We start from the raw sequence: 19036 nt of genomic DNA, 5'->3' as shown, positions 1-19036 counted from the left end.
GCTCTGGTGTGGACTTCCAACACTGTGTTGAAAAGTAGAGGTGATAGGGGACAGCCCTGTTGTGTTCCTGAATATAGAGCAAAGGGCTTCAGTTCTTCACCATTAATTATGATATTAGCTGAGGGTTTGTCATATATGGCCTTTATTATTTTAAGGTATTTTCCTTCTATGTCTATTTTATTAAGTGCTTTAATCATAATTTATGTTGTATCTTGTCAAATGCTTTTTCTGCATCAGTTGATGTAATCATATGATTTTTGTCCTTTATTTTATTTATGTGATGTATCACATTGATGGATTTGCATATGTTGAACCATCCTTGGGCCTCTGGGATGAACCCCACTTAGTCATGATGAATAATCTTTTAATGCATTGTTTCATTCGATTTGCTAGAATTCTGTGTAAGATTTTTGCATCTGTATTCATCAGAGATATTGGTCTATAGTTTTCTTTTTTTGTGTTATCCTTACTAGTTTTTGGTATCAGGGTAAGGTTGGCCTCATAAAATGAATTAGGGAATATTTCTCTTCAGTTTTTTTTGAAGAGTTTGAGTAGGACAGGTATTAGATCCTTTGTCAAGGTTTGGTAGAATTCACTATTGAAACCATCTGGTTCTGGAGTTTTGCTTTTGGGAAGTTTTCGGGTGACTGATTCGGGTGAGTGATTGGTCTATTTAGATTTTCCAATTCTTCGTGATTCAGCCTAGGGAGGCTATATGTTTCTAAGAACTTGTCCATTTCTTCTAGATTATTGAATTTGGTGGCATATAGTCCTTTATAGTATTCTTGGGTGATCCTTTGTATTTCTGTGGCATCTGTGATAACTTCCCCTCTTTCATTACTGATTTTGTTTATTAGTGTCTTTTCTCTTTTTATCTTAGTGAGTCCAGCCAGTGGTTTGTCAATTTTATTAATCTTTTCAAAGAACCAGCTCTTTGTCACGTTAATTTTTTTCTATTATCTTTTTGTTCTCTATTTCATTTAGTTCTGCTCTGATTTTTATTATTTCCTTTCTTCTGCTGACCTTGGGTTTCGTTTGTTATCCTTTTTCTAGTTCTTTAAGGTGTAACATGAGGTTATTTATCTGGGATTTTTCTTGTTTCTTAAGATAGGCCTGTAATGATATAAATTTTCTTCTTAAAACTGCTTTCACTGCATCCCAAAAATTTTGGTAGGATGTATTTTCATTCTCATTTGTTTCTATGTATCTTTTGATTTTTCTTCTTATTTCTTCTTTGACCTGGTCCTTCTTTAAAAGTATGTTGTTTAATCTCCACGTATTTGTGGGTTTTCCTGCTTTCTTTTTGCAGTTGATGTCCAATTTCAAAGCCTTGTGATCAGAGAACATGTTTGGTATGATTTCAGTCTTCTTAAATTTGCTGAGGCTAGTTTTATTTCCTAATATATGGTCTATCCTTGAGAATGTTCCATGTACACTAGAAAAAAAATGTGTAGTCTGATGTTCTAGGATGAAGTGCTCTATAAAATGTCAGTTATCTCCATTTCATCTAATCTGTCATTTAGGGCTGCTATTACTTTATTTATTTTCTATTTGGATGATCTATCCATTGATGTCAATGATATATTTAGATCCCCTAGTATAATTGTATTTTGGTCAATTTCTCCCTTTAATTCTGTTAGTAGTTGCTTGGTACATTTCGGTGCTCCCTGATTGGGGGCATAAATACTGATGACTGTTATGTCTTCTTGTTGTACAGTCCTCTTTATCATTATGAAATGTCCATCTTTGTCTCTTGTTACCTTTTTTATCCTGAAGTCTGTTTCATCTGATATCAATATGACTACACCTGATTTTTCTCTGGATACCATTTGCTTGGAGTGTCAATTTCCATCCTTTCACTTTGAGTCTATGTTTGTTCTTGTAGCTGAGATGTGTCTCTTGGAGGCTGCATATGGTTGGGTTTAGTTTTTTGATCCAATCTGCTACTCTGTGCCTTTTTATTCGTCAGTTCAGTCCATTTACATTTAGGGTGATAATTGATGTGTGAGAATTTCCTATCATTCTGTCTTTGGTTTTCTGGTAAGACTGTGTCTCCATTGTTTCTTTACCTTTTTGTTGTCTATTATTTCTGTGTGGTGGTATTCCATGATTTTTCCTTCTGTTTCTTCTTTTATTACGTTATTTCAGTTCTGGATTTTTTTTGAGTGATTTATGTAAAAGAAAGTTTCATATGTAGAATATTCCATTTTTTTCAGCATGCTTACTTTCTCCATTCCCATGTTGCAGTTCAGGACTTTACTCTCCCTCCTTTTATGTTTTGGTTGGCACAAATTATTATTTGGTTGGCACTATTTATGCTGGTCAGATAGCCTTCTTCAATATTTCTTGTAGTGCAGGTCATGTGTTAGAAAATTCCCTCAACTTCTGTATGTCCTGAAAGGTCTTTAATTCTTCCTTCATATCTAAAGGATATCTTTGCTGGGTATATTATTCTTGGCTCATGATTTCTCTGTTTTAATAGTTTGAATACTTCATTCCACTCCTTCCTGGCTTGTGGAATTTTTGCTGAAAAATCTGATGATAATCTAATGGGCTTTCCTTTGTAGGTTACCATCTTCTTTTCCCTGGCTGCCTCGAGGATTCTTTCTTTGTCGTTAATTTTTGACAGCTTCCATACAAGGCCTTGGAGAAGGCCTTTTGGGGTTGAGGTAATTAGGTGTTCTGTTTGCTTCTTTGATTCGAGGATCCAATTCTTTCCACAAGTTTGGGAAGTTGTTGTTTACTATTTATTTGAATACACTCTCTGTTCCCTTCTCTCTTTCTTCTCCTTCTGGTATGCCCACTATTCTTATATTGCTCTTTCTGATGGAGTCAGAAAGTTCTTGTAGAGTTCTTTCATTTGTTTTAAGTCTCAAGTCTCTTTTTAATTCTATCTGTGTCATTTCCAGATATCTGTCTTCGATGTCACTGACTCTTTCCTCCATCTGGTCAGCTCTACTACGTAAGCTGGCTATTTCATTCTTCATTTCTTTTAATGACTTCTTAATCTCCAGAAATTCTATTTGGTTCTTTTTAAAAATTTCAATCTCTTTGGTAAAATGTTCATTTTGTTCTTTGATTGTGTTTCTGAGTTCATTAAACTGCCTGTCTGTGTTTTCTTGCATCTCGTTGAGGTTTTTAAGAGCTGCAATCTTGAACTCTCTATCATTTAAGTCAGATATTTCCATGTCTTTCAGTTCATTTTCTGGAGACTTTTCATTTTCTTCCTGAGATCTTTGTTACCTTGGTTATTCATGGCAATTAATGATTTGTAATTTCTCTTCCTAGACATCTACAGGAGTGGGTTCTGCAACAGGTTGATAGAAAGAGGTCTTTCTTTTGTTTTCCAGTAGGTGTTGGTAGAATGCTTTATTTTTTCTCTGACTGCAGCCTTTTTTTCTGTCGCACACTGTAGTATTATATTTTCTCTGCACTATTCCGGCTTCTCACACAATGGTGGGATTTCCTGGAAGGCGGGCTTGTCCTCTGTGAACAGTTCGCCTGGGTCATAGGACTCCAACTCCAGTGGGGGGATTTGGAGATTTTCTGAAGTTCCAAAGCTCTTCCTGCAGATTCAGAGCTTGTGTGTTTCAGCAACTGTTTACTTCTGCAAGGATCTGCCCAGATAGGTGAGGATAGGGGCAGGGTGGGTTGTGAGAGGTGGCCCGTAGCAATGGCGGCGACCACCACCACAGCCAGTCCTGCTTCCATGGCTCCCTCCCCTTTGCCAGAGCTAGTTGGGCCACGAGTCCATGTCTGAGGACCACATTTCTCAGAAGTACAAATATTCTGTTTTTTTGATCGGACCTTGCTACTGTTCCACTTCTAGCACTGGGCAGGTGGGAGCACGGTGAGCTCTGGGAGGGTAAGGAAGGGCCAGCAAGGCTCAGTGCCTAAGGCTTCCGTTCTCTGTTCTGCAGTGAAGGCTTAAACCACTGCTTTCAGCCTTCTTCCCTGTCTTTTCTCCAAAGTCTCTGCTGTGAGCATTAGGTTCAGCCGTGTTATATGCTGTCCCCTCAGCCCTGTGGGCCATAAGCGGAGCCCTAGCAGTCCGAGTTCTTCCCTCTCCCGCAGCTGCCGTAGTTCCGGGATACAGCAAGCTCGGAGCACTGAGCTAGGTCTGTGTCCTGCGCCTGTGGCCCTGTCTCCGTACTCCCTTCCCTCCTCCCCCGCTCGCGCAATTTGCCCACCTTTAGATGATTTCAGTAGTGCACCTCTTAGTCTAGCCTGTCTGCTGCGCAGGGAGTCCTTTGTGGATTTATAGTTGTTCAATTTGTTGTAAATTCCACGGGAGATTTCAACAGGCTTACCTCATGCCGCCATTTTTATGATGTCATGGCATTAATTTTTTAAATCTTTGATAACATTCACCAGTGAAACCATTTGGTCCTGGGCTTTTCTTGGTTCTGAAGTGTGTGATTACTTATTTAGTCTCCTTACTCATTATTGATCTGTTCAGATTTTCTATTCATGATTCAATCTTGGTAGGTTGTATGTTTCCAGGAATTTATCATTTCTTCTGGGTTGTTCAGTTTGTTGGCATATTACAGATCTCATTATTCTTTGTATTTCTGTGGTATTAGCTATATTATCTGACTTTTTTGAAGTAGGTTCTTTCTCTGTAAGATGGAAATAGTGACACCCATGTCTAGAAGCATCCAATGAGATAATTTGTGTAAAACATCTAGAAACGTGTCTGGTGCTCAATCAGGGCTAACCAAAAGTGAGTTACTCGCCCAGGTAGACACAAATAAAAACAGTTTTCTCTCTCTCTTTTTTTTTTTTTTTTTTTTGGAATGGATAGAAATTGAAAAGAGAAGACGCACAACAACTGTGAGACTAGAGCCTCTATTCACAAAAGAGAGGACACAATTTGTGTTTCATTTTTTAAAAAATGTAAATGACTTAGGAATTAACGAATGTTAACTGTTTAAGATTATGTGGTCGGTTAAACAATAAAAATCAAAATGTATGTTACTTAAGAGTCCCATGCAAAAATCATCAGAAATTAAGCATTGCTGAATACAGTGATTGATATTAACAAAATTACAAGTTGGTAGGTATAATTATTAAAATTTCACTTTTTCTCACTTTGAAATTTTAAAGCATTTATAAAACGATCTTTTAAAAACTTGCTATTTGTTGTAGCAATTGAATCACTGAAAGAGATTTTGTTTTGTTTTTCATTGTTTTTGAGACTTAATCTTTTTTGGCATAGGCCTATGTTATTATGTGTTTCTTTTTATTTTTATAATAAAAGTTAATGGTATTTTTAAATTACAAGAGTAGAACCAACATTTTAGTTTTTAAAAGACAAATTATCTATCATATCTAAAGATTATTGGGAAATAATTCTGTGTTTTAATTTTTCAAAACTAATGTTGTCATTCTACTTCTTTGCCCTCATCCTGGAGAGCATTCATTGGACATGTTTTTATATTTTTTTCTGATTTCAAGGAGTGAAAACTATTATTGGAAAATTTCTAAGGGTGTACTTTTTTATGAGAATGCTGTGTTGCCTATTTATTGTTATATTAGTTAAAAAGTAAGTGAATATGCTTTATTATTTCTGAACAACATGGTATATATAGGAAACACGAATATTTTATTTTTATGATCGCTTACAAAATGCCAGTGGTTTAAAAACAATATGAGTCTTGAATTTCTTTTGATTGGTCTTTTGAAGCATTTATAAACTTTGTTCCTCATGAATATGTGCATTTGAAGACAATATTATATAATGTGTGCAACCATTCTTGAATAGTTGAAACTTAAATAATTGCAAATTTCTGTGCCTGGTGGAAGTAAAATAAATATGAAGTATGGTAGATATTTGTGTTTTATTTATATAAACTGGTAAATATTACTAAAATAGCACTTTGGTGTGTGTTTGTTTTTGTTTTCCCATATTAAGTATGCACTGTCTTTATTATAATTTATTGCTATCATTTGAACAGGTGTCTCAATGCTTGTACCTACTGCAAAACTAAACATGCCAGAGGAAATTTGGCCAGTTATCCAATTGATGAACTAATAGATAGAGCCAAGCAGTCCTTTCAAGGTAAGAGTGTCTTTAGAATCTTGTAGTTTTAGTCTTCTTAATAAATTACAGTAGTCTTTTAAGTAACACTTCACTTTGCATACGTGCTTCTTAGCTTTCTGAAGAATTTGCAAATATTTCACCTTATCAAAAAGAAGATGTTGCTAGATTCAACCAATCAGGTTACAGTATTCATATTACTCTTCTTTCACCATTCTTTCATTTTTTTATTCTGACTCTAAGGTAAGTGACATAATTTGAACTTTATGACCCATCTTTAGATTCTATGGAAAAGACAAAAAGAAAAGAAAAGAAATACGTGACCTTCTTATATTAGTTAAGACTTTTGTGAACTGAGCAATACACTTGTTAAGATTTCTTCTTTCTTTTGCCATTTTTGGACCATTTAGAAAATAGAACTATTAAGTGTTCTTATTAGCACAAATGATTCTTTGTGTGGGTGGCCAGCTACTTCTGAATCATCATTTGCTAGAAAATGTTATTGTCTAAGTGTTTATCAGCACATAGTAAGACTTATTTTTTATATGAGTCATGGTTGCATTGGCACATAACTGCTTAAACCTTGAGCTTCCACTTCTGTCTTTGTTTATAAAATGTGTATGTAACATTAATGTGTTTTTTTAACACCCAACATGAGATAATCTATTGTTTCATAATGTTGTGGGTTAATAGTTATTGGCAATGTACTTTTCCTTTTAGTGAGTAACTTGGTATACTGCTTTCAGTACTTTCACACCCTGAACTTCAATGTATGAGTTGAAAACACATTTCTTTGTTTAGTCTATGTAAAGCTTTTCTCAACAAGAATTTGGAATGCTCTTTATAATAGAAAAATATTCTTGATTGATTTATTAACACCCCCCCATATTTTTTTCCTACTTTTATATTCTTATTTCAGTCCTCTCTTCCATTCCTATTCAACTTGTATTGAACAAGAAATAAAAAGAAACTCATTGACTCTTGTCAGTGTTCTGTTTTAGAGCCAGGTCATTATCCAATCTGAGGAAAAGTCTGGGTAGCTGTCTTCTCTACCACAACTACTTCAAGGATTTTTTAAAAAGGGCATAAACTTGCAGTTTTTAAAATATATGTCAGGTAATGGAGATATTAAAACTGTATGATCTATCCAGCAAACACTGCAAATGGAAGGCAGATGAATTAATTAGTTCCTTTGAGGTACTTTTTAACATTATGCATTCTTAAGTGCGACTACATATAACTTTTGAAAATGTTCTCATTTGACTCTGAAAATTATTAGAAAAATATAAATCAATTAAATCACCATGTAGGAAGTGAAAGCATTTTCTTGGCTCCCCGATATCTATCCTCACCTATAACCTATACTAACATTCTCAGACTTTACTTGGTGGTTAACATTGAAATATCCAGGTGGATTGGGCTACTTAAGATAAGTGCTTCGAAGAATATATATCAGAGTTTAGGAGTGACTTAGTGACTTAGAAGATTTGTATTACATTTATCATTGTCAATAGATATTTATGTGCCTTTTTATTTCCAATCATGAAATGATTGTAGTGTAAGGTTTTTCTATTGTCTTGTTATCTGTATATTAGAGTTGACACTAAATGCTAGTTTTTGGACAGGTAAGGTCATTTGCTTGGTATGTGGTACTGTTAGTAGAATAATGAGGTCATAATTTTCCAGCTAAGCCATTTTATTTAGGAAGCTTTTAAGTCGTGACGTATTTGATGCTCTTTGCCATAAAGAGTTTGAATTTGAAACCGTGGTCTGCTGCTTACCTGCCACGTGGTCTGAACAAGGTATCTGATCTCTGCAACGCATGGTTTTCTCATTACTATGATATTCGGTGTTGTTTCTTGTTACCGTATTTCCCCGAAAATAAGACCTAGCCGGACCATGAGCTCTAATGCGTCTTTTGGAGCAAAAATTAATAAAGACCCGGTGTTATGTTATGTTATGTTATGTTATGTTATGTTATGTTGTTATGTTATGTTATATTAATTATATAAGACCCGGTCTTAAAACACGCATTAGAACTGGTTGTCCGGCTAGGTCTTATTTTCTGGGAAACACAGTAGAATATGAGATAACTTATATGAAGTAATTGCCTGCATCCTTATTACAAAGAAGACATGTTACTTAAACTGAAGGGATTTAAAGGAAATCCAAAAAGAGAAATTTAATTTCGAGTGAGAATATTGGAATAGCGTAACAAACATTGAATGACTAGAAACAAATGACAGATTTTAATTGCTTGGTCTTATAATCCCTTTCCACCATAGGACAAATCAGTCTATAAACTCACATTTTAAAGACATTGAGTTTGTCCATTATTTTTTCCTGCAGAAGACATTGCCTTCTACCATTATTAAATTATCTGCCCTATAATGAAAAATAAACATTACGGTTCTTTGAAAGGTTATATTAAGATGCAGAATCTAAATATGCTTCCAGTAAATTTTATCGCTATGTTTAGTCAGTGGAAATTAAATTTCCCACCCTGAAAATTACATTTGATTCTTTTTCTTAAAATTTTTAATGACTGTGTGTCAGAAATACAAAGTCATTTTTAAGAACTCTAAACCAATTGTAGAATGGGGATTAGAACCCAGGTTGCCTGTCATATGATACAATTAAGATCACAATTTCTTCTGAATAGCATATTTATGAAATATTTCATATTCATAAAAATGTATTTCTTAGAAGTCTAATGAATGTGAAGAGACTAAGGGCTAACCCAAAGGCAGGGGAGCATTGAGAATCGATTCATGAAATCATTCTGAATGTAAATGGCTTCCCAAAGCACTAAAAATATGCTGACTATACATTCAGCTGCCAAAAAAATGAAAAAGACAGCTCATTAACTTTTAAATGGATAGCATTAAAGTGAAAATTGTTTGTCTTTTTAGATATAAACTTTATTTCTCCTTTTACAAATATATCTTCTATTTAACTGGTTTCCTAATTTTTTTTCCCCTCTTTTTCTCTCACTGAATCCGGTCCCCTTCACATTTTCATGGACTATTTTTACCTTCTCAATGTGTTTATCATTTTTGTGGGCAGTTCTGCCTATGAGTGTAAGATTTACCAGGTAACTTTTGGGTGTCATTTCATTGTTCTAACAGACTGTTGGGAAACCTTCCCCCTCATGTCCTCACCTTTGCCAAGATTTAGGTTTTAAAAATTTCTGGGCATCACAGTGTCAGGCGGCTGGGATTCGACATGGTTGCATTTTAGATATCTGGAAAAACATGTCAAGCAATGACCAGGACTTTGTTGAGGCCAGAATGAATTTACAAGCTAGTGTTTTCTAGCATATTTGTATTGATTTTTCTCTAGCAGCTAATCAATCAGTTTCAGTTGTATAAGTGATGGAGCAAACCTTTTTAAGTGTGCTGGGTGAGTGGTGTGGAAACAACACCTTTCACTGCTGTCTCTGGAATCACAATGTAGAGATGATGGATGAGCTGTTTTTATAGCTATCGTGTGCTTTGCTAGATCTCATTTGTGTGTTGCTACTTTTTTTCTCTCTCATAAATCTGAAAAACCTCTGCAAGATAAGTTGCCTACACTGGTTATGGAAAGGTAAATAAATTAAGATGAAATAGTCAAAGAAGAGAGAAAATTTCTTGATGCTTAGTGGTTTTAGTATTAATGTTAGAATTTTAAAAATAATGAATTCTGTTTTAAGACTTTCAAAGATGCCGTCTGTTGTATACAAGATTAATTAGGAAATGCAACTGGAAAACATTGCTTCCACTCTTTTAGATTGGAAAGGATATGAGCAATATTTGATTTTTGGATGTATAAACTTCAGATTGTTGAGTTGTATGGTTTACATCAAGCCACATTTATTTGACTGCTCACCTTTAGCAATGATTACTATATGTTGATTTTGATTAAGATCAGAGACCAATAATTGCATCTTATTAATTTATAAAGCAGTTAATTTAATTGTCTTTTATTCCTCTATTTTTCATTTGTGCCGTGTTCAAATAGAATTGAGTAATCTATTTCTTCTAAAGTATTAATATTGTTAATTTACATGTTTTTTGTACATTGTCAACTCCCAAAAATGTTTTCAAGTAGCTTACATTAAATGTGTAATAGACCATGAAAATAAAAGCTGGATAAAATGCTGTATTGTGTTTAGAAAGAGGGAAGATGATTTTACCAACTGGTAAATCCTGGCTCTCCAAAAGAGTAAGGAAAAGAGTGATTTATGTCATTTATATTATTTGATATGAATGTGTAAAAGGAAGTATATAGTTTATAATGAGAAATGTTTCATGTTTCTAGGCTGTACATGTTTCTAGGCTGTAAACATTAAGAAGAATTATTTTCATATACATCTTTTTCTAAGAGGCATTGAATAATAAAATATAAATGTCTTTAGCTGGTAAATACATAGAAATTCAAGATATAGTCTCTGCATGGGTTTTTCTTATGTTGATTCTTACAAAACCCCAAAATATAATATTAAATGTAACTTTGAAAATAATTATAATGGGAGAGCTAAATAAAGTATGTAAAACATACTATTTGATAGGCGATATAGTGCCTAAATAGCTACTGTATTTTGCCATGTATAATGTGCACTTTTTGGCCCGTTTATGAGGGAAAAAAAGGATGCGTATTACACATGGAAAGTACTAATTCTGTATCTATATAAATGTTTTTAATTCTTTTATTTATGCTTATGAGTTAAAAGTATAACCCTAGAAATCATAACAATATCCATACGCAAAATAATACCCTGGAATATGATAATCGGTTTTGTTGACCTTAAGACAAACTTGCAACTACGAAGAGTTCTTGGCCTTCTATGATGAGTAAATATCGTAAATTTGTTACCGGTACATAAAAGGTCTTGCACCTTGTATCTGTTCTTGTGTTTTGTTATTATTTTTACATAAAATTTTTTGTACCATAATATGTTAAAAATAAATGCTAAAATTCCTTTATAATACAGAAAACAAATACCTAAATGTAAACAAATAAAAATTTGAATTAAAAAAATTAAAATGAAAGGTTTTTTTCCCTCTGAAAATTTGGGCCAAAAACGTGGGTGCACATTATACGTGAGCACATTATACACGGCAAAATATGGTATTTATCAGTAATACAATTTAAAAAAGCTGAGATTAATCAATTTTTTTTCAAGAATGTTAGTTAAAGCTATCCATGGCAAAGCTGAGTACAATTTACCTGATGTTTGGTATATTCAGATCTCTGAGTTTCTAAGTCAGTGATGTTTAAACCTTTCTCCAATTGAAATTTGAAAGGTTAAGAGCAGAACTGCCATGTTTGAAGTAGAGGTGGAGGCCTGCTTAATGATCCCTTATCTCTGATACCTTTCCTCAGGACCTTTAGGATCCAGCCTGAATTGGCTAATTTAGATTAGTATTTTTCTGGCATATTTTGTAAGACAGCAACCCAGGGGTAGCAGACATTTTCTTAAAGGGCCTGATAGTAAATATCTTAGTCTCTATGAACCACGTGCTCTCTGTTGCAACTGTTCATTTCTGCCCTTGTATCCTGAAAACTGCCATAAACAGTACATAAATAATGGGTGTGGCTGTGTTCCAATAAAGCTTTATTTATAATAGGAGTTATGATGAAAAGGTTCAATGGTCAACTTTGAGCAAAGCTAACTTTAAATAAGATTCTTTATGGCAGGCCTTTCTGTTGTCTCTAATATGCTAATACATCTCAGAAATCCATAAGAGAAGTATGTAGTCTTTAGGAACTATTATTGATCTAGAATAGATCACTGTTCTCCATCTGGCTGTTCATTGTAGTCACTTGTCAATTTTATAAAACCAAAACCAAACTTATGTATGTTTCATTTCTAACAATTGTGTCATAATTTGAGTAAGGGGAGAGGCTGCATTTTCTACAGTACTGTGTAGGTGATTCTAATGTATAGCCAGAGTTGAAAACTAGAATTCAGAACCGTTAGTTTTGATAATTCTTTGGTTGGAGCTACAAAATGAACTGACCCTCTCAACCTCTATTGGGAGGGATTGTGAGGAGGTAACCCGGGTTGACTAGTAAAGAATGAGCCAAGTTTGGGTGGTTGTAGGGACAACACAGTGTTGTTAATTTGCTGACTTACCCTGGTAGTTAACAGATGGTTTTGAAATACAAAAGGTGCTTATTTAAGTTAGAAGGCTCAATGATTTCTCTCATCCCCAAGGTATCATGAAAGGGTCAAGTGCCATTTACTGAGTATTTACTGTGCTGTGTGGGAATTAAAACGATGAAAAAGACACGGTCCTTGTCTTCACGGAGCTCCCCCTGGTTTAGAAGGACAGAGTAGCAAGTTGGGCTAATGAAAATTAAAGTATACATAATAAGCAGGATGCGAGTCTTTTGGTAACAAAAATCACTGAGCCTTTTAACTTAAATAAGCACCTTTGGATTTTGGAAACATCCATTATCTACCTGGGGTGGTGTCAGCAAGTTGGTAACGCTGTGTTGCCCCCTCCACCTTTCCTAACTCCTGGCATTCTTCACTAATCAACCAGGGTTTCTCCTCAGAATCCATGTCAATACATGGTTTTGTTAGTCACTGCCATTTGATCATGCTTAGTATTCTAGAGGAAATCTACTTGTCTTTCTGCATCTTAAGGTTTATGTGATGCTAGAGGTCTATGAAAGAAAGAAACCGAACAATGACTCTTAAACTATTGGAATTACATAGTTGTAATTCCAACTATTAGTTACAACTATTACATAGTTACAACTATTGTAACTATTGGAATTACATAGTTGTTAGTTTTCCGTTCATTCAACAAATATTTATTGAGCATCTATTTAGAAATAGTTTGTGTTTCTGCTAAAAGGCACGTGCTTTAGAAAAGTGGGGGTAACAGTACCTTATTATAATCAGCCTTTGATTACCTCTTCCAATGAGATAGGCCAGTGGGTAAGGTTTGCTGATAATTGAGCAAACAGCTTATCCTTGCTGTGGATAATGAAGATGCAGTCCCAAGGCTATTTTGCAGAATGACATTTGTTCATAATTCTTTGAGTTTTCATAGTTCAGAATTCATATAATCCAATGTACAAAAAACTTGGAGCTTCTGAGAGTACCTTTTTTTATCCATCCTTAGGAAAACTAGAGTGTAATTAATCCCCCACTGTTACTGGTGACTTTTATTTTTTTACTCTATGGTGTTCTACAGAATAACTTGCAAATATGTGAGTAAGTATAAATTATGTGTAAAATAATGAGAGCTGGGAAAACAGATGAGAATAGCAAAGTCAAGATTTGGTGTGGGTTTGGAACGCAGGAAAATAAGCCATAGTTACATAGGCAGTTTCAGTTTTGACTCTGAACTTCCTGAAAGCTTGTTGTCTATAAGGAAAAAAAAAAGAGTTTGACATAGGTTAGAAAGATAATTTTCACATGGAGTTATATAAGGAGTACAGAAAGGTGCAGTAGGTCTCAACGGCATCCTTATAACATTCAAATTCACATACTGTGTTTCTTAAAGTTGTGTACTTATTTTGGCATTCCTTATTAAATCTTTCACCCATGCCCTGAAAAGCATAACACTCTGAAAGGATTTCTTGGGAGACTAAGACAGTACATTCTGAGTATTTGTGATACGGCCCCACTTCCGTAGCCATTGGGCTCCACAGAGCAGTCCTGCAATCACACCATAGAGGCTAACAGTCACTCAGGGGTTTGCACACACAAGGTCATTTTGTGACGTGATACATCAGAGTGCAGGAAGCAGGTACTAGAATTTGTATTTATTTGTATTTCCTCAACTTTTAAAATTTTCATTCTTTTGTATATGTTTTATATTGTACATAATATATTAGTACATGCGTGAGTATAATTAATAAATACACATCTATACACATATAGTCTTAAATTGTTTAATTCAGAAAAGTGTTTTTTTCAAAATGTGGAGACCACTGATTTAGAGAACAAATAGCCTGCCTATTTTCCACTATAAATCTAATGATTTCAACCAGGCATTTGGTCTGAGTAGGGCAGCAGAGTTCTTTGCTCTCTGTCAAAGTCCTAAGGTGCCCATATTCTGTTTTGACTGAGTGCAAATCCATCTGCTTTTGAGATCAAATAAGCAAATAATGAAGTTTATGCCCTTTGGAGGAAAACTGAAGTACTTGAGGAAGACTCTTGCCACGCATCTCTGCTCAGAGGTAGAGGTTATCCTCAGTAGCACATGTGCCCCCATTCCGCCCGTCTGTGTTTTGGGTCACTGGAAGACTAAGCCAGAGGGCATCAGGGCAGGCAGATGTGACAGTGTGTAGATGGGTTTAGTAGGTGCTCAATAAATGTTAAATCCATGGCTAATCCTGAATTGATTATGCCTGATGAAATTCCATATGTGACTTGGAACCTGTAATGAAAACATAGCCTGGAAAAGCTATATTTCTAAAGTGGGCAAGAGATATTGCTTCATTTCAGCTGCTCTTCAGGCGCAGTTGAGTACTGGGTCTTATAACACAGGCTTGATTTTATGACACCAGATATTTTAGTGGTGGTGGCTTTCCAAGATTTACAACAGAAAAATTATTTACTTTTGGAAATTATTTCCTGATGTTAACAAGTGTCTGTCATTTTACTAAATGGTTATATCCACTTAGATCCACGTTTACAGTTATAAATAAATATATATTTGCTTTGATGTTGTTCTTTTACAAAACAGAATTCTACAAACAATTTTTTGTGACAAGGGGACAAAAGTTAACCAAGGGTTTGCTTTCAGAGTTTGAACTGAGGCTGATCTGTCTCTGGGATCCTTTTGGTGAACTTTAAAGACTGCATGTTAGTTTTGGAAAGTTGTTTAATGGAATTTTAATAGCCCTGGAAAGATGTGAAAGTGATACCGATACCTGGTGGTTTGTAAACCTGACCTTTGTGAGATGTTTTCTGGGCAAAAGTACTGTTTTATGATGCCAGCAGCTTTATTGATTCTGCAGAGTCTGCAGTTTTCTAATACTGGCTGTCAATTCATTCCAGCTGAAAAATTATTAAATTTCTTCTCCTGCTTGTGTGGATATTAAATTGCAGTAAACATGCTTGCACAATGTCAGGTATGGCGAGCACAATTTTCTGCATGAAAAAAATGTTTGTTAGTGAGACCTTGGCTGTTCTGCAGAGGTTATAAATTTCTTTATTTCTTTTTATTTGTTGCTCTCAGTTATATTTTTTATTTCTCTTGGTGAGTTCCAGCACATTTCTTGTTATTTGTAATATAAGAAAGAAAAGTTTGATTTAGATTGCTGACTTTAAAAAATATGCCCTTTAGTTAATCATTTCTGGTACTGTCAACAAAAGAAGGCATGAGAGGATTTAACCAGTGAAAATATAATTGGGGGAAGAATGAGAAAGATCTGATGCAAGAATTAACTGAATGAATAAGGGAAGGAATGAATGATTAGATGACCACATACTCCATCCACATTGGTCTTTTTCATTTGTTGAATTTTAGTTAAGGAAGGTAAATGATGATGAGATGGTAATTATCTGTTAGATGTGGGTCTTAAACTTTACTGTTTTTGGGAATAGTCTCCGGCCCTCTGGGGTGTGTGCTCAAAATGCAAATACCTGGCCAGATTCCCAATTCAGTTGGTCTGCCATAGGCCCAGGAATTTGCATTTTCAAACAATTCACTCCAAATGACTCAGATGCAGGTGTGTGAGGACCACTTCGAGAAGCCTTTATCTGGAGAACTTTATCGATTAGTACACTGAGTCATTTGATCAAAATATTCAGTGAAAGTGAAAGAAAAGTACCATTGCTATGAGGAAATAAAGTAAAAAATCTGAGCCAGTATTTCCCATGTCATAGATGTAGTGTGTGGACAAGATCCATTCTTCCCACATCTGGCCTTGCGTCGGATTATTTTGGGGTGCTTTAAAATACAGTTTCTTAGGCTCCACCTCAGAAGGTTCTGATTCTGTGCACTAGGCTGAAGACTGGGAGTGTTTATTTTTGAAAGCAGTCTAGTTCTTTTTGATCTATAAGTTTATATAGAGTTTTCCCTCTTTAAGTATCACTTTTGTTCAGTTTGAGTTGGGCCTCTCAATGCATAATATGACACTGTTGTAATTAGAAGATCAGAGGCATTTTACTTCCTTAAACATGTTTTATAAAACAAATATGTGTGTATTGTGGAAATACCTTTTTACTGTATCAGTATGATTGAAGTAATTAGCTAATTTGTTTTTATATGTATAGAAAGAATATGTAAATTTGTATGGTTTTGTAAATATCTTTATTTCTTTGAGATAAGGTACCCCTTTTTGTATTTCTCTTTATTTGAGAAGAATTAATTCAAGAAATGCTAGATCTATATTGGAAATCCACATTTCTACTAGTTGGGAAAGCACTTAATTTTGATATGGTGGAGGATTATGCAATTGTGAATAATAATGTTTACAAATTTTATAATAACCTGGAAAATGTTGTTTCATATTTTTGGTTTTAAAACATGCTGTAAAATCATATGTACTATACAATCACAACGATTTTTAATAAGGGGTAAACAAAAAGAAATAAGTACAGGACAAAAGGAGAAATTGAGCCAAAATATTACTTTTGTTGGAGGGATAAAGAGTATTTTAAACATTTTCCTGCTTTTAATATTTTGTAAATTTTCTATAACTACAGATCACTCTAGTTAGGCTACACAAACAGAATAAACTTCATTTTAAGGAATTGCATATTATCAGTTTTTCAGTATAGAAAATTAAATCACATTTATTTGAAATAGAGTCACCTTTTATTACTTGACTAAGATATGGCATGTCATTACTTGAAACATTTGATACACTACAATTTATGTGTACCTAACTTTGGAATTGATGGATTCTGTTTGATCATAGAACAACAGCCTGACATTCTAAGAATTTACTTTTAATATAATAAACTATATTAGGAAGGCTTCTTCAGGAGAAATCTGGAAGCCACCTGCCTCGCCCTATAGGTTTAATAACAATTTTATAAATAAATCAAAGAATTGCAGAATAGCAGGAAACTTTTGCAGTTATCTTTACCCATTCGTTTCCAGATGAGGAACCTGAAGCCTAAGCAGATCCTGGCCACCACCCTGGTTTCCGTATCACTGCACTGTGACTTCTTCAGCTCCTCATAATAGCACTAAGACCGCGTGCTTTGCGGGGGGGGGGGGCGCAGACAGGAGAGAAGTTTAGGGAAAGGCAAGTTGTCACTGGAAATGTGGTCTCCTCACGAGAGGAGGAGAGACTAAGTTCCTAAGTATTGGGTGGATTGCGTGGGGAGAAAAATACAGTTCTCTTCTGATTGAAGTCCCGGGGCCCCATACAACCTGACTGCACTCTTCACTCCAAGGTCATCTCCCCACACTGTCTGGAACCTTCTATTATCCCGCTGCTCTTCCTTAGTTCCGTAAACATAGTACTTGCTGTTCCCCTTGCTTTGAAAGGCTTTACCTATGGTCTTTGCATGGCCATCTTGTTGGTATTCAAGTATCAGCTTACATGACACCTTCTCACAGGGCCCGTCTCTGACCAAGCTTTTAAGGGAGTCTTTTCCATCTTATTTTCTATCTTATCACACTGTTTATTTCCTCCAAAGCACTTAAATAATTTATACTTGATAGCCACTTGTTTCTTTGTTTCTTTATCTGCTCTTTACTCTGAGAGGTTAGTGAGAATGCCTGTTTTACTCATCACTGGATTTTAGAACTTGGCATAGCACAGGGCATATACCATGTTTCCCTGAAAATAAGACCTAGCCAGACAATCAGCTCTAATGCGTCTTTTGGAGCAAAAATTAATATAAGACCCGGTCTTATTTTATTATAAGACCGGGTTTTATCTAACATAATATAAAATAAGACCGGGTCTTATATTAATTTTTGCTCCAAAAGACGCATTAGAGCTGATTGTCCGGCTAGGTCTTATTTTCAGGGAAACATGATAGTAGGCCCATAATAAATATTTGTTGAATGAATACATGAATGAAAATCATAACTTATAAATTGATAGAATTCTATGAAATTTAGATCTATTTAAAAACATTCTTTGTAGTGTGAACTATTTTCTTTTTAGAGCAAAGCATAGACAATATAAGCTATATAAATGGTTGTCTGCATCGTCATCTTATTTGGAATATATTTGCTTTCCTTAAGTACGGTCCCCAGTGGGTGTACAGTGACAGGCTTCATTCAGTAATCGGGGCAGGGATAGTTGCAGTGTTTCATGAGTCACGCTTGACACAGGGTGTGTGCGTGCATCTGTTACATAAAATGATCAGAGCTCAGAAATGTGGTGGAACCCAAAGTCCAAACCCAGAAGGGAGCCCAGAAAGCCATCAAAACAAAGAGGTCTGGGTCAGAGTTCAGAACCAGAGTATGAAACCAGAAAGATGGAGAGAAAAGAAGCCCAACCACGTGGATAGTAAAGGAGAAAAAGTCCCAGGGATTAATAATTAATTATAATGGGTCATATTGCTTGTCACTTGCAGAATGTTGGATTTGACTTAGGGTTTAAGTGCTATGTGTGCAATGGACAAATTGTACTTTGGGCATTAAAAAGTATTTGAAGTATTTAAGCTTAGTTGATTGCTTATAGATTTCATAAATATATTTTAGAATAATGTAAGAGTTAACGAATCCGGAGAATCAACATTTCCTGTTTTCTTCTCTCATAATAGCAAGTGGATAAACTACTGAAAAATCCTAGTAGACTGTTACTTGGTGGCCTCCCAGTATTCATGCTTTGTGGAGATAGACCCCTTCCACACTGACAATCAGCTTGGCCATGTGTCGTGCTTTGGCCTTTGGAACATTAGAAAGCGTGATGCAAGCAGAGGTTTGATAAGCACTTACACACTGGGGCTTGTTCCTGTGGAATGTTGCTTGGAGCCCTGAGCCACCTTGGGAGGACGTCTGATACCACTGACAGTGTCATATGGTCAAAGAGAAATGCATAGGCAGCCCACAGATATTCTAGCTTCCCAGCTGA

At 35.1% G+C, this 19036-nt stretch overlaps 1 protein-coding gene across 4 annotated transcripts in view; it reads left to right on the top strand.

Annotated features, from left to right (window-relative positions):
* Nucleotides 1-19036, top strand: part of CDKAL1 (CDK5 regulatory subunit associated protein 1 like 1) — a 623742-nt gene that overhangs the window by 281146 nt on the left and 323560 nt on the right. For all 4 annotated transcript variants that reach the window (XM_033115842.1, XM_033115843.1, XM_033115841.1 and 1 more), the window contains one exon: nucleotides 5958-6061. In XM_033115842.1, coding sequence (XP_032971733.1) covers nucleotides 5958-6061 — 104 coding nt within the window. The remainder of the gene's footprint in view (nucleotides 1-5957; nucleotides 6062-19036) is intronic.

This window comes from Rhinolophus ferrumequinum, chromosome 9, assembly GCF_004115265.2.
Source record: "Rhinolophus ferrumequinum isolate MPI-CBG mRhiFer1 chromosome 9, mRhiFer1_v1.p, whole genome shotgun sequence".
NCBI classification, from domain to species: Eukaryota; Metazoa; Chordata; class Mammalia; order Chiroptera; family Rhinolophidae; genus Rhinolophus; species Rhinolophus ferrumequinum.
Note: the sequence above shows the minus strand (reverse complement) of the source record. Positions and strands in the feature narration are given on the sequence as shown.